The sequence below is a fragment of the Macrosteles quadrilineatus genome, unplaced genomic scaffold (assembly GCF_028750875.1).
Source record: "Macrosteles quadrilineatus isolate MER2022 unplaced genomic scaffold, UCM_ALF_1.0 Scaffold_3__2_contigs__length_128488019, whole genome shotgun sequence".
Taxonomy (NCBI): domain Eukaryota; kingdom Metazoa; phylum Arthropoda; class Insecta; order Hemiptera; family Cicadellidae; genus Macrosteles; species Macrosteles quadrilineatus.
Window position 1 is genome coordinate 76047538 of NW_026542596.1, and position 14559 is coordinate 76062096.

At 32.7% G+C, this 14559-nt stretch overlaps 1 protein-coding gene across 1 annotated transcript; it reads left to right on the plus strand.

Annotated features, from left to right (window-relative positions):
- The first annotated feature begins 1542 nt into the window (after positions 1-1542).
- On the plus strand, positions 1543-13942 carry LOC128990145 (neuropeptide CCHamide-2 receptor-like). The gene is made up of 2 exons (XM_054412409.1): positions 1543-1647; positions 12235-13942. The coding sequence occupies exon 2, from the start codon at positions 12239-12241 to the stop codon at positions 13343-13345; it is 1107 nt and encodes a 368-aa protein (XP_054268384.1). The 5' UTR covers positions 1543-1647; positions 12235-12238; the 3' UTR covers positions 13346-13942.
- Positions 13943-14559: the final 617 nt, after the last annotated feature.

Below are 14559 nucleotides of genomic sequence, written 5' to 3' on the forward strand. Positions count from 1 at the left end.
CGTAAATGTTCATCGTGAATTATTTAATCGAACAAGAAAAGAATATTTAATTTGCTAATAGCATTGCGAGAGGATTCTCAAGATGAGATTGAATTAAGGCTAGCAATTCCATAAATAAGATTGCTAAGTGCAACGCTGCACAAGAAAATTACCATTAATCGTGATTTCAACTAATAAACTGTATTTTCACAGTAGTATACTTTAGAAGACAGTCGTAGTTTAACGAACATAAAAACCTTGAAGGAAATTGTTTGCACATCTAGTTAAAGACCGAAACTGACACCAGTGTCTGGATATTCAGGGGGTTTGAAATAACTTTTAAAGCCGTTTGTAAAATAGAGTCAATATGATTTTTTTATACCAAACAGTAATTTAATGGTGTCCTTAACCATAGACAAAAATATAACTAAATAAAGACCGACAGCAGTGCTGCGGTTAGCACTGCGGTTCTGGGGTCCTGTGCTTGGATCGCCGTGTAGTTGAGGCACACGCGCTACGTAACTACACGGCACTCCTAGGGGTGGACGCCAGAACTTATGCTAACCGCAGCATTGTTGTCGGTATATTTGTCTATGTTTCAGCTTAAGTTAATTTGGAATAAAATGACGTTCATAACACAGTAACTAAAAGGTTATGTTAAAACTTAATACTTGATAAACATTGTCCTTGAATACAAAAATGTATTCAATGGGTAATTATAAAAAGGGGGTTACCCCTTTGCAAAATAACACTCTCCAACCATTTTAGGTTACATAAAATGTTATGTAATTTCAAACTTGTTGAATTTATGAGTCAGCTTACTCTATGAGAGAAAATGTGAAGTTAAGAAGATGCCTGATTTGACAAAGCAAAGTGTATGTTTTAAGTTTCAAAGGGTTTATGTTCGAAAATCTCCAATTCATTTAACAAAACTTTAAACCATTTTCATTGTTAAACTACACAAACATAAATCATCGTTTATTGTAACACGACAAAGATTGACGTAAATTGAAAATGATCGTTCAACGATACATTGTACATACACTTTGCAGAATTCTCTCTGAATCAGGTGAAAAAATAATATTAGGCCTAAATTGTAATTTATAAAACAGACAATTTGTCACCCGAATTTTAAAGTTATTAAAACAAGTAATGGCTTTTTATGAGTTGTTAAGTGCATTGAAAAAGTATTTTATATCTTGGGTTCATAGGAAATTTAATAAACTCTCAGACTATATTCAGGGTCTGAAAACACAACTTGACACTTTTAACAAACCGGATTAACAATAACATTACCTAAATTATTGTATTGCTTAATCAATAAGCAACAAAAAGTACGAGTATATTTTTATTTTTGCTTCAAAATGTTTAATGAAGTTTGCAGCCTAAAATAAATGACTTGAAAATACCTTAAAATAGCTTAAGAATAACAAAGTTAAATCAACTAAAATGGCAATGATTAAGTCGTGAGAAATCTGGTGGGTGGATGGGACTGCGTTGGTGGTTGGGGGTGAATTTCCTCCCCAAAACAAAACTAACCTTAACTCTCAGTCCGCCGTGTGCGTTCGTATACGATACACTGACACTCAATACTTCTAATTAAAATATCACGTATTTTATCTAGTTTTGATAGTTTGTGCTTCAAAAAGGTCGGAGTTTCTATTAATGGTAATAGTTCCTAAGACTAATTTGGTGTTATAAAATAGGTGTAGGATTAATATAAGTAATAAATAAGGTATGAAACTAATGAGAGTGTAAATGATCAACGTCATTATAATTTTCAATTCGTTAAATATAAAGTTGAAGGAATTACTTGACAATCGAAATCAAATATTCAGAAACTTTTATAACACTTACAAAATGTTTATTGCTACACAATATGACGTCATTTCTAATTTGTTTTTAACTTAAAACGTTCACATTTTGCATTTTGTAGTTTCACTTTAGTCAAATGAAAATTTGGTATCCATTACCAAACATCAAATCCCGTGTTAGAAGGAATCTATATGGCGTTGATTACCTGAGTATTCCGTAGGGTGTCGGTCCGCCCCATCGAGTTGGACTAGTAAATTGTGAACTAGAAGATTTGTAACACTACAGTTATTCTAAAGTTTGAAGAAATTAAATATAGTATATAGTAGTTGATTGTGTATCCCTCAATAAGCATTTATAACTGACTGCAATTCTCTTACTTCCCGTATGCTGTCAATTAGTATTTTTAAATTATTTTAGGATTTGTAAAATTTACACGGATAAATAGAACTGTTGGTTATTTTACTGGGTAAAATACAATAAATAAATTCTCATAATACGTAATTTTAAAGTATATAACCTACCAGTTCAAGTCTAGTATTTATTAAACTAAATATCCTTTTCAGCCATATAACACCGTATAAAGTTTTGTAAACATCTAAGCATCCTCTAGATTTTATATTTTCTTAGAAATCCATTAAAATTATGTAATTATGTATGAAAACTATGGAAGGTTTATTATCCAGCCGTCAAGACCATATTTCTTCGGTTAAAATTTAAATGGACTGCAAAGTAATTTATTTCTGACGTTATTTCGTAAACAATAGTGAAATTAACAAATTCAGTACTAATAAAGAAAGTGCAAGCCAAAATAAAATACAAGGAAACGTTCAATTTAAAAAATTATAAAAATCCAATTATATTCTACACCGTTGAGGAAAAAGTTAATTACTTAGAGAGTAATTTCAACATTTATTCAGCTTGAAAAATAATCCAAACTGCTGTACACTTGAAGCTATTATTTCTTCTAAGTAATTTTAATTACTAGATATTATAATCTAAGAGTTTAATCTTCAACTAGATTTAAATAATTTTGTCCGGTAACATTTCATTCAAATGAGATTAATTGTGGATTAAAATGAGTTTAAGATGATTAATACACAGCTGTATTTAATTATTTATCATAGCCACAAAATATACTATACAAGCCCTTATAAGAATAGTACAACAAGGCGAATCATAAAAAATCATTAGGTAAAGCACTGGTTTTAATTTAAAATACCCCCGCCGCAGCAAATCTGCAGACTAAGCGAATTTCCATTTACCTGGCTGGATTTCCACTAAAATACTAAATTTTGGCCTCTGGGGACGTAAAAAAAGTAAATTGGTCCCGGGTCCAGGTCTTACCATGGTCTTACTATGGTAATAGCTTATTCCCTATATGGGAAATTAAAACTAGTAAATATTTTGAGTTTTTGCTTGTTGACGAAAAAAATGGAATTTTCATATTTACTACGTTGATTTCAACGCTTTACTAAAAACAGTTGAAAAAGCAGTAAAACAAGTAATTTTACTAGAAAACTAATAGGCCCTCTAACAATATTATTAAAACACAACTACAAAGTGAGCCTAATGTCAATTTTTGAATAATGCAGCTTTAGGAACTCGATAAAATATATATATACAAAATAAATATAAATATGTATACAATCGATAAAAATATTCGTCAAAAAAATTTATCTTGAGTTTTTGATTGGCGTTCTCCTTCGATATTAACATATTTTTCAATAAAATAGTTACATCAATTAATTAAGTACATAACAACACTTTTAATTTTATAAACTTTGTTTTATTTATAATTAAACGACAAAAAAAACAATATGCAACTCCTAGAAGAGTGAAAATCCTCCACCCCACAAGTTTTGCTTTGATGTTGGTATTTTTATAGGGATAAGCTAAACAAACAAGTAAAATAATAATTGTCATCATAGTCTAAGTCGTGTTTTGTGGATAAGAAATCATATACATTAGCAAAATTTCAGATATAAGCTTATTTCGTTTAAAAAATTCTAGGCCTAATATAATTTTGTTTAAAATCTCTAGCCTTCATAAATTATTTGATATTTTGTAATATTACTTACACCTTTAACTAATTGATAGATTAACGGTGAAAAAATATACCATGTGTGTTACTGATTAAAGTTCTAGGATTGACCATTGATTGAAGCAGGAAGTGATTAGGTAGTAAACGAATAAGCGAAGTTTCAGTGAAACCCCTTACTGTATTAATAATATACATATTTGTAAATTAAATTAATTCAAAGAATACACCTTGTTTTACTGATTTAAATTTAGAATAAATTTATAGTAGCAAGAAAATAATTTCATTGCTAACATGGGACGAATTCCACCCACAAACACAACTCAATAAGAGTTTACACGTGTAAAACCGTTGTATATTAACTCACTAACTTGAGACATTTTTAAATATATTTAAATATATTTAAATTACAAAATCGATTTTTTCATACCGCAGAAAAAATAGCCGTTTATTAAACGTGCATTGTGGGTGTAAATTATAAAATTTACCTCCTAGGTAGTAAAAAGCCCTTTAGTCCATAGGGAGTTAAAATCTGCTGATAGGGAGTCTCATAACTTAGTTTGTTAATTAATAATGCAGCATGACGAAAAATATAGTTCATCACGTGGGCAAAAGGTGTATTTTCATCCCTCGCTCATTTTCCGACCTTGGCTTCGCCTCAAACGTAACTTAAGCTTGAGTGCAGAGAGGACTTTACGGCCTAGCGATGAAATATACTATTTTGTATTCAAAGTTAGTTTAAGGCATCTTCGAAACGTTGGCACTGTTTCAACTTTGAGTTTCTATAAAATAAGAAGGTCGAGTGGCTTAGGAGAATAGAGAGCAACAAGCCTCTTAGTAACCAGAGCAATCTTGCACACAAAGTAGATTTAGTCTTCAACCTTCTCAATCACTACTTTTCTTTAATGTCAAGAGCTTTTGAAGGTCGTTTATGTTTTGGTCTGGTTAAAAAAAAAATGATCCAAGTAGATTTTTGATTTGGTAAGTAGAAAGTTTGTATGATTAGAAGGGAGTGCTAAGCTAATCATGACTCAAAAGTAACTGTGTTATCAAGACTTCTGACAATCATAAAGCTCTCGAGCTACGATAACATTTGCTAAAAGGAAACACATCCAGTGTTTTAACACTTATTCAATGTGATACACAATTGTATTCTTTGTCATCATGCTTGAAACAAAAACTTATTTAAACTTTGGGTTGTGTGAACTTAAAATAACACAGTTTCAGGATTTCCAACGATAAAACCCTTTAAATAAAGAAATGATGTAAATGTAAAATCCTACATGATTAAATGGAAAGTGGACCTTAACTTACAATGTTAAACTGCTCGAAATTTATTTCAAGTTTAGTCCTTGATACCATTGTTACACCAAAATAAAATGAGAATTTATGACTGAATGCGGTCTAAACTTGTGAAACATGTTACCCTATTGTTGTAACTAGCAATAAAACGTATTAACACGTACATGAAACGACCACAGTGAGTTGAAACCGTGAGTAAAGAACATTATACATAGACATTATACATTGTACATTATAATACATTTTAACATTATACATAAAGAATATTATATATAACTTTTTACAAGGATTTATACTTAAGAGTTATTCTTTATATTTGATATAAAATCAGCCATGACAACTGAGGAATACAAAATAGGCTTTTACAGTTTTTTTTATAACATCGGTCTAGTCCAAATGCAAATTTGTCAAACCAAACATTTTAACTAGAGTTTTGAGATGTTCTTTTCAGTCTGTGCTACAAGTGTGCTACAAATGCACACTTAAATGCACGTTTTAAATGTGATATACGACCTACCTTAAGGTTTACAGTAGGTCCTCTATATGTGACTCGTGTCCAAATCTTTCGAAAGAGGTTATTCGACATGAACATTTTTTCCTAAATTTAGATTCATTTAAATGAATGAATTATTTAACAAGGGAAATTCAGCAGAAGTACTTTTTGTAACTAAACATATAAATTAACTTGATTGCAAATTCAATGCATCATGATCGATGACAAACCACTTTATTTTTTTATTTACCATGAAAATAAAAGTGGTGTTTCGTCGGGACGTAAAACAAAAAAAATAAAGCGAAAACGGGCTTTGCAATACAGCATATATACAATAATATACTCTTTGTTCACTTCTAGCATTCAAAACTAATGTTCAATAATATATATATATATATATACAGGGTGACAAAAAAGTCTGGAAACGGCTTGATATCTTTTTAACTAAATTCGTTAGAAAATTCAAACCTTTCACATCAACTTATATGCATGAAAACTACTTTTTGCAAGTATTACCATTTTTTTACCTTCACCAGGGGACGGCCCATGAGGAGCAGGTACATAATCTTTAAAGTAAGCATAGGTTGATATGCACATCATTTTAAAGGTCTGGTGTAGTGGAGTTCATTGCCGGAAACCGCGTCAAAAAAGGTTCATTCGTTACAAAATGGCGGCATTTCAAAGTTCTTGCGGAATATACCTGCACAGGCCTTAGTAATGGTAAATACTCATAGTCAAAATTATCCGGGAAATCTGAAACCCGGTTAAATTTGTTTTGAAGATTGAATAAACTTAGTATATGGGCTAGTTGACTTTAAAATACAGTTTCTGCTCTCAAGATAATGTTTAATACGAGTATTTACCAATATTAAGGCCTGTAAAGGTATATTCCACAAGAACTTTGAAATGCCGCCATTTTGTAACGAATGAACTTTTTGAGATGCGGTTTCCGGCAATGAACTCCACTTGACCAGGCCTTAAAAATGATGTGCATATCAACCTATGCTTACATTAAAGATTATGTACCTACTCCTCATGGGTCGTCCCCTGGTGGAGGTAAAAACATGAAAATGCTTGGAAAAAGTAGTTTTTATACATGTAAGTTGATGTGAAAAGTTTGACTTTTCTAACGGATTTAGTTAAAAAGATATTAAGCCGTTTCCAGACTTTTTTGTCACCCTGTATATTATATTATTATTATATTTCATTTTGACTTATGTTTTTAGGAGTTATAGTATGGATCAAAAGAGTATTTGATCTAGTGCATGTTGAATTCGTGGACTACGTGTATCAGTAGAAAGCCTTAAAACAAACTTGTTTATTACATTCATCAAGACAATGACATCTGAACATGGAGATGAAAGTAAACCTATCCTTTGATATTGGGGCATTCCTTGTTATATGCCCAGATTTCAAATCTACAGTGTTTTTAAGGAAATTTCACATATAATTCATAACTTTTTTTTATATTTTATCAACAATAAGTGCTATAGTTTTACATTATTTTGGTACCTTACATTTGGTCTCTAGAACCTGAAAGTAATAGGTTTACAGAAAGATCAGAAAGACATGATCATCACTCAAACTAACCCAATTAATTAGGAACCTCAGATTATTAGGACAATTAATTGATATAACGGCTCAATTGATATTAGACTTTCTAACGGTATTGTCAAAAACGGTTACTACTAATTTTAATAAACTCTTGTAGAATTATTTATCATATTTTTACCTATGATGATTTACGGTTTAACATACCACTTATTATAGAGAAAATTGCTATTTCAAATTTGAATAAGGAGGTGAAGCTAGTGGAAGAGGGAAAATGCGATATTGCAAAATACGAACACCTGCAAGATGGTGGCAACGGATGTGAACTAAGTTTGTTATTTCAGGGTTACATATTTTGAACGTAGATTTGATTTTACTTTTTACTAAAAAGATTTATGTGTAGACTTATGAAAATATTTTAAGTAAACAGTTTCGTTTATTACAATCGGCATATCGTTTATTTTCATACAACATTCTCATCTAGGTCAACAACAACTACCAATTCGTTAAATTAATCTATGTTTGCGTTAGAAGTACAGTATACATCTTTAACAATTTGGAAATTGTCTTAAAAAAATTTTTAAAATAATCGACAGTGAATTTGAATAATGAAAGGATATTATAAATCTTGAAATTAATGAAACCGGATGTCTTTGGATTTAGCGGAGAAACAACTAAAATGTTATGTTTATCTTAGTTGCAGTAATATTTGCAACAAGTAACGAAAAGTAATAACATTTTCAATAGTACATTTCGCACCTAGGGCCGAAAATGAGGTTTTGCCGACTCGACACAAGTTCGAGACGAAGTAGAGAACTTAAAACGATCGAGAACTGAAATACTATTCTATTGCAATGCTATGGATTGTGTATTTAATATGCATTCATGTTTTGAGAAAGTAAGCGGGCAGCTGTTTTTGCGGCCCTAGGGATGTAAAACCCTGCTCGGTCCCCAAATAACGATGACAGCTGGCATGGCCCAGCAAAACGTAACTTTCAACCACCAATTAACGTATGGAAAACAGCTAAAAACATAGTGTGGAAAAAAACAATGTTTCATTACCCTAATTTGAGATCAGCTGTTTCGTTGTTTCGTTTGTCACCTACGAAAACAAAGATGTCTTTACATAAAGTTGACAATGTTTTAAGCTGATAACATCGTTATTATGAAAATTTTGATAACGGTGTTAAAATTGTTAGCGCTGGAAAATCTTTCACTAACAACTGAAAAATCTTCGGGAAGCTTTTAAAAAATGATTACTTCAGTTTCAACAACTGCCTGTAACGTTGTCATTAAAAAGAAGAGCGGAAGTAATTCATGATTTTCATCCTAAATAGTCAAAGCACAAACAAAAAACAACATCTTGACTGTGTTGAATACAATTTCCAATAAGGGAAAATTAGCAATTTTCCAACCGTATCTTGCAGGTTATAGTTGTTTTTCAACTATATCTTACAACCAATGCTACACAAATAATTAATTTCAATCCGTACATTATAAATAGCAGGCCTAGTTTTAAAAAATCTTAATTTAATAATAACTTATTCCCTATATAAGAAATTCGCTAAAAAATAAAATAATAAAAAAGTTGGTATTCCAATTATTTTTTATTCAGTAGTGGAGTAAAAAATATCGTTTGAAAATGAAGTGTTTTTCAAAATCCCACTTTCCACTGCTGTTATGTAGTGCTATTATGTAAAAAATAATAGTATTTTTTTTTTAGTGCAGTATATTTTTATAACAAAAGTTGATATCCAAACGATATTACTGTAATAGTGGGTATTAAATTACATCGGCCTGCGGACGCTACCTAATGTAAATAATATTATCTACTATTCTTAACACGGACCATGAGTTTAGGTTTATTAAATTAATGTCAGGGAAGCGTTTTAAATTTCATTGGTTACGTTTTACGATTGAATGCCATTTATGACGAATTACTTTGGAATTTTGTAAAAATAAATTATTTTGTTTTTAAATTGAAACCACAGCTTAAACATTTAAATCTTCTAAAGCTTTTACGTAGATTGAACACAAGAGTATTTTTAATTTCCTTTTCTCTTTATTTCTTATTTATTTTGAAAAAGTGGTTGGCGGCCTCTTTTAAACTTGCATTTATCGTCGACAAAGGCTACGTGTCTGTGCGTAGATTAAATCTAGTAAATCAAGGAGTGAAATGGTACAGTACGTACAGTGTACAAGCACAGACAATATAAAATGCCATTGTCTGTGGTACAAGGGTGAAGTGTACGGATATAATGTCGTGGCAGTGACCAGGATCCGAGCCCACGACATCGCTGCCTTGGGCCCGAAGTCCGTGACGCTACCGAACAATTCACCGACTCATTTAATTAAAATCACAAATTCTGTTAAAATAACAGTTTTATTCTAACCCTTTAGAATAAATTATTTCATGAATTCAACAATAAACAAGTATCCAGTATGCATAAAACGTTCAAAATAAAATTAAATTAAAGCTGTGTGACTTGTGTATTATAGTATACATAACTTATTATAATCATTTTGATCCATCCCTTATATATTCGTCTTTTTATTCAACAACTCAACATTGAGAGTTAGATTACATTTGACCATAAAACAACCTAAGAAAATTCCATAAATTATTGTTCATTCATTTATACGTATATTAATTACACTTCAATAAATTTTAGAATATATTATTCAAGTATAGATTTTTATACTGCATTTTAACAACCGAATGTACTAAGTCAAATTAATAAAGTTAGGTTCTTTTTATTATTTAAATTAAGTGAGTTTACAAAGCTCACGTATTTGATATAGTTGCTAGTTTTAGTAATAGCTTCAAAACTAAGTGATTGACCATAAAGTTACTTAATTAGTTAATTGTACAGTGAAATGTTTATTTCGGCCAACAAAGCAGCTTATAACAATGGATAACATAATATTGGATTTGCTACATCAATAATAATTCTTTGTTGGCTTCTTCAAATTACTAGACGGACTCATTGGACTAATTGGTCTATTGTTGGAGAGTTTAAGTCTTCGATTATATAAATTAAAAAGATATCAGATGCTTGACGGGTTTATCGCGTTTGTGGTGAGTTCCTTTAAAAAGTAGATTTTTAGGTGAGGTGATGAACCAAATCTTATTGATTTATCTGTTGTCGTTTGGAAAATATTAAAACCATACGGGACTTGATATACACCCTCTAGAGAAAACAGTTGGCCTTTATTGTGATTCCTAGTGACAAATAGTATATTTCGTACCTTGGGCCGAAAATAAGGTTTTGCCGGCTCCATATTTTGTGGTCCACACGCTATTTTTCACCATACCTATACCCTATCATCACTATTCACCACAATAAATGCACACAGTCAACACAACAACAACTTAAGGTTGTGTGAAGAAATAATTAGATGATTTAGCAAAACAATACGAAATAGTTGATAGGCAACGGCCAATAAAACAAGCCTATGCATGGATACTGTTTGTGTAGTTAATGTTTTAAGTAAAACAGCGAACAGCGGCCCTGGACAGCAATAAGTAGCTTTCAGTCTCCAATTGACGTTTTTAAAACGGCTAAAACATCGTAGAGTAGTGCAAAGTGTTATTGGCTTATAGAAATAAAAGTTTTTTTTTTAAACAAAAAGACTTTAAGGTAGTCCTGACATGTGAATGCAGTGGTAATTATGTTTCATTGTTCAAAATGTCACACTACTGGTGTCATTGTCTACCAAACAATGGACTGGATACATTATTTATTGTTGGATTTATAACAGGCCTACCAGCAAATATTTCATAACAAATAAACTGTCATGTATTTATATTGATTGTATAATAAAGAGCTCTGTTTGTGTTGTTGTAACACACTTTGGAATATGAGCATTGTAATTGATAAAATGAATGCAGAAAATGTTAATTGGATTATGTGTTTTTAAATACATTGAGAGTTATTAGTAGGACAATGTATAGTAATTTCAAAAGGAGGACCCCCTTGAATGATCTCCGTTTATAAGTTAAGTAATTAACTTTCCTCTCTGCTTTATAATTTTATCTAAACATTATTAACTGATAACAGTTATGTAGTTTGTGTGCATTAACACGTTCCTTTATTTATATCTAGGTTTTTAATACAGTGAGTAGGATAAGTAATAATTATTTTGTTTATATTAAGGAAACTGTTAAGTTACAAATCGGGGCATATAACAACGAAGCCTCCAATATCAAAGGGGAACTTTGCTTTGATCTCCAGGTTAATATTAATCGGTTTTGATTAATGTGTTTGTTTAGAGGGTTTCCTAATCAAAAGTCTACGATTTCAAGGTTTACCTAATCAAAACAATCCTTTCGTCAATAATTTTACCTTAAATTTACACACTTATTTACTTTAATAATATTGATAGTTTAATCGAAATTAATGATTAATTAACAATTATTGTTATCATTAATTGTTTACTTTTGATTTTACACTGTTACTTTGCAGCTGTCGTATTTTGCCAACTGGCAGAAGAACAAAGGGTAGCCTTCAAGTAAAAAATTTACTGTGGTTAGTCATCAATAATTGCTAATACAGTATTTTTTTTAAATTGCCTCAAAGTGTGACACACAAAAATTCAATTAGGTAGCTGGTTCAATCCTGAGAAAAGTGTGTAGCTTTTTAATGGTTCGAAACTGGACCCAGGTCACCTCAATTATTAAGCTGTCAATAAGTGGTCCTGGCTAATGAAACAGCTGATCTTAGTCAGCAAAAATGCTACACAGATCATCTCACACCATTCTACACTCATCGTTTGTCCATATTTTGGCTAAAATACGCACATAAGTGACTTTCCCATCTCATTGGTAAGAATAATAATAACAGTAATTTAAGCCATTACTATTACATTTATTTTTCAAAATAATCTTCATCGTACTTTTTTTTATTGTTCGAAATATAAATTTTTCGTGCAACATTATATTATTCCAGCATAGCAGGCAACAATTAATCAATTATTAATCAAACTGTAATCGGCTTATTTTTAAGTAATCCAACTAAGCTGTCTATGCAGATCATAATTTGACATTTTGTTGCAGGAAGATGGGTGAAGATGTCGAGAATGTAGAGGTGTTTGCCAACTTCACGGAGGAGGATGGGTACATCCCCTACTCTCAGAGACCGGAGACCTACATAGTTCCTGTGGTGTTCGCTGCCATCTTCATCGTCGGAGTCTTGGGCAACGGCACTCTGGTCTTCATCTTCGCTCGACACAAGCGAATGCGCAACATCCCCAACACGTACATCATGAGTCTAGCCCTGGGCGACCTCCTGGTGATCGTCAGCTGTGTGCCGTTCACCTCCATCCTCTACACTCTAGAGTCCTGGCCTTGGGGTGCTCTTATCTGCAAGCTATCAGAAGCTACCAAGGACGTGTCCATCGGAGTCTCTGTCTTCACCCTGACTGCTCTGAGTGCAGAGAGATACTGTGCTATTGTAAATCCCATCAGAAGACACATCTCCACTAAACCTCTAACGATAGTTACAGCTTTGGCTATTTGGATGGTTTCGCTCATTCTCGCACTCCCAGCTGCGATATTCTCCAACGTCCAGTCTGCTGTGATCGAAGATAATCACACCATTGAATATTGTTCTCCGTTTCCAAAAGAGTTTGGCACAACCTACGAAAAAGGTATTGTGCTATTCAAATTCCTAGCTTATTACGCCATACCGCTCTGGGTAATCGCTGCTTTCTACATACTGATGGCTCGACACTTAGTGCTTAGCACACGAACCCTTCCAGGGGAGCACGGGAAAGGTCAAAGCAATCAGGTCCAAGCTAGGAAGAAAGTGGCGAAGATGGTGTTGGCCTTCGTCATGATCTTCATCGTCTGCTTCCTTCCCTATCACATCTTCATGTTGTGGTTTCACTTCTATCCAAACTCACACGACGACTACGATGACTTCTGGCACGCCTTCAGAATCGTCGGGTTCTGTCTCAGCTACATCAACTCCTGCATCAACCCCATTGCGTTGTACTTCGTCAGCAAGGCTTTTCGCAAGTACTTCAACCGCTACTTGGTGTGTTGTTTGCGTCAGGAGACCCAGTACAGTGACGTCACACTGGTTCACGTCAACAGCTCCTCTTATCGACGTCACAACTCTGTCATCACCTCTCACTACTCGTTCAGCCACACCGACAAGTCCTGACGTTACCTGTAGCTTCCCGCCTCCCAGTCGGCCTCGCCCGCTCACGCTCACGGGCACTCCTACTTATAGCTGCCCCGAGACAGGCGAAGTCACGTGTGTGACATTGCCGTGTGACTTGTGACGTCAGAGTCACGTGACGTGGGACAAATTGAGTGAATTAACTGTGTGACGTGAACCAAAGAGTGAAACATTATTAGGAACGTCATCCGACTGACAGTACTGTTACTATACATGTATCAAAAGTGTGTGTTTTGTACATATAGGTTTAATTGCACAAGTGTTAATGCTTAGATGAAGGAGTTTTATATACTGTTCATTTGTGGTCTTAGGTAAGTGCAAGGTGCTACTAAGTTGAGATTGTCATTGTGTTTGAAATAGTATATTTCATAACAAGAGTAGAAAGTGATTCATGAAATACTTAAGACAGTATAGTTTGAAGTGCGAGATTTATTTTGAAGGAAGCTAAAGTAAGTGTTAGCAAAACGGGAGTGCCGATGGAGACCTGTGGGGATGCGTGCGTTTGAAGGGACTTGACCTTGTCTCCATCGGCACTCCCGTTTGGCTAACACTGTAGTAGAAAATATGGTCCAGAATATGTATATGCCAACTTTCACTCGTGTTTTGAACAATACTTTGCACTACATTACCAAGACTAATTATGTTCTCAATGAAAACAGACATTTGATATTTCTTTATTGCAGTTAGTAACATCGTTAGGCCTACATGTTACTCATAACATTGTTAGACCTTCAATTTAAAGTTAAATTTTACATTGATTGTACAGTTTTGGTTGTTGCAAATTGAAACAGTTGATGAAACAATAACAAATCTTTGTTTTTTCACGTCAAAAAAATCCAAAAAAAGGTAGTATACATTCTTTTTGCATAGTAAACCATGTAATGATGAATTTTCGCAGGGTATATATAACGAAAAGTGGGTAATTTCACAGTTTCACAGGCATTGTTTTTGCATGCCAAAAATCGGTTGGCAAGTATCACATACGACGTTTTGGTTTCTTCATTACCTACATTCTTTGTTTCTTAAATTTGATCATATAACACATTAGGAAATACGTGTATATAGAAAAACATATCAAATTTTGTTTTCCAGATTGATGATCCTTTTTACATGCATGTTTATAATAAATAATATTTATTTGGCATCAATATTTATTTTGTTATAACTAGGCGCAATTTTCATTATTTTCTTAAACG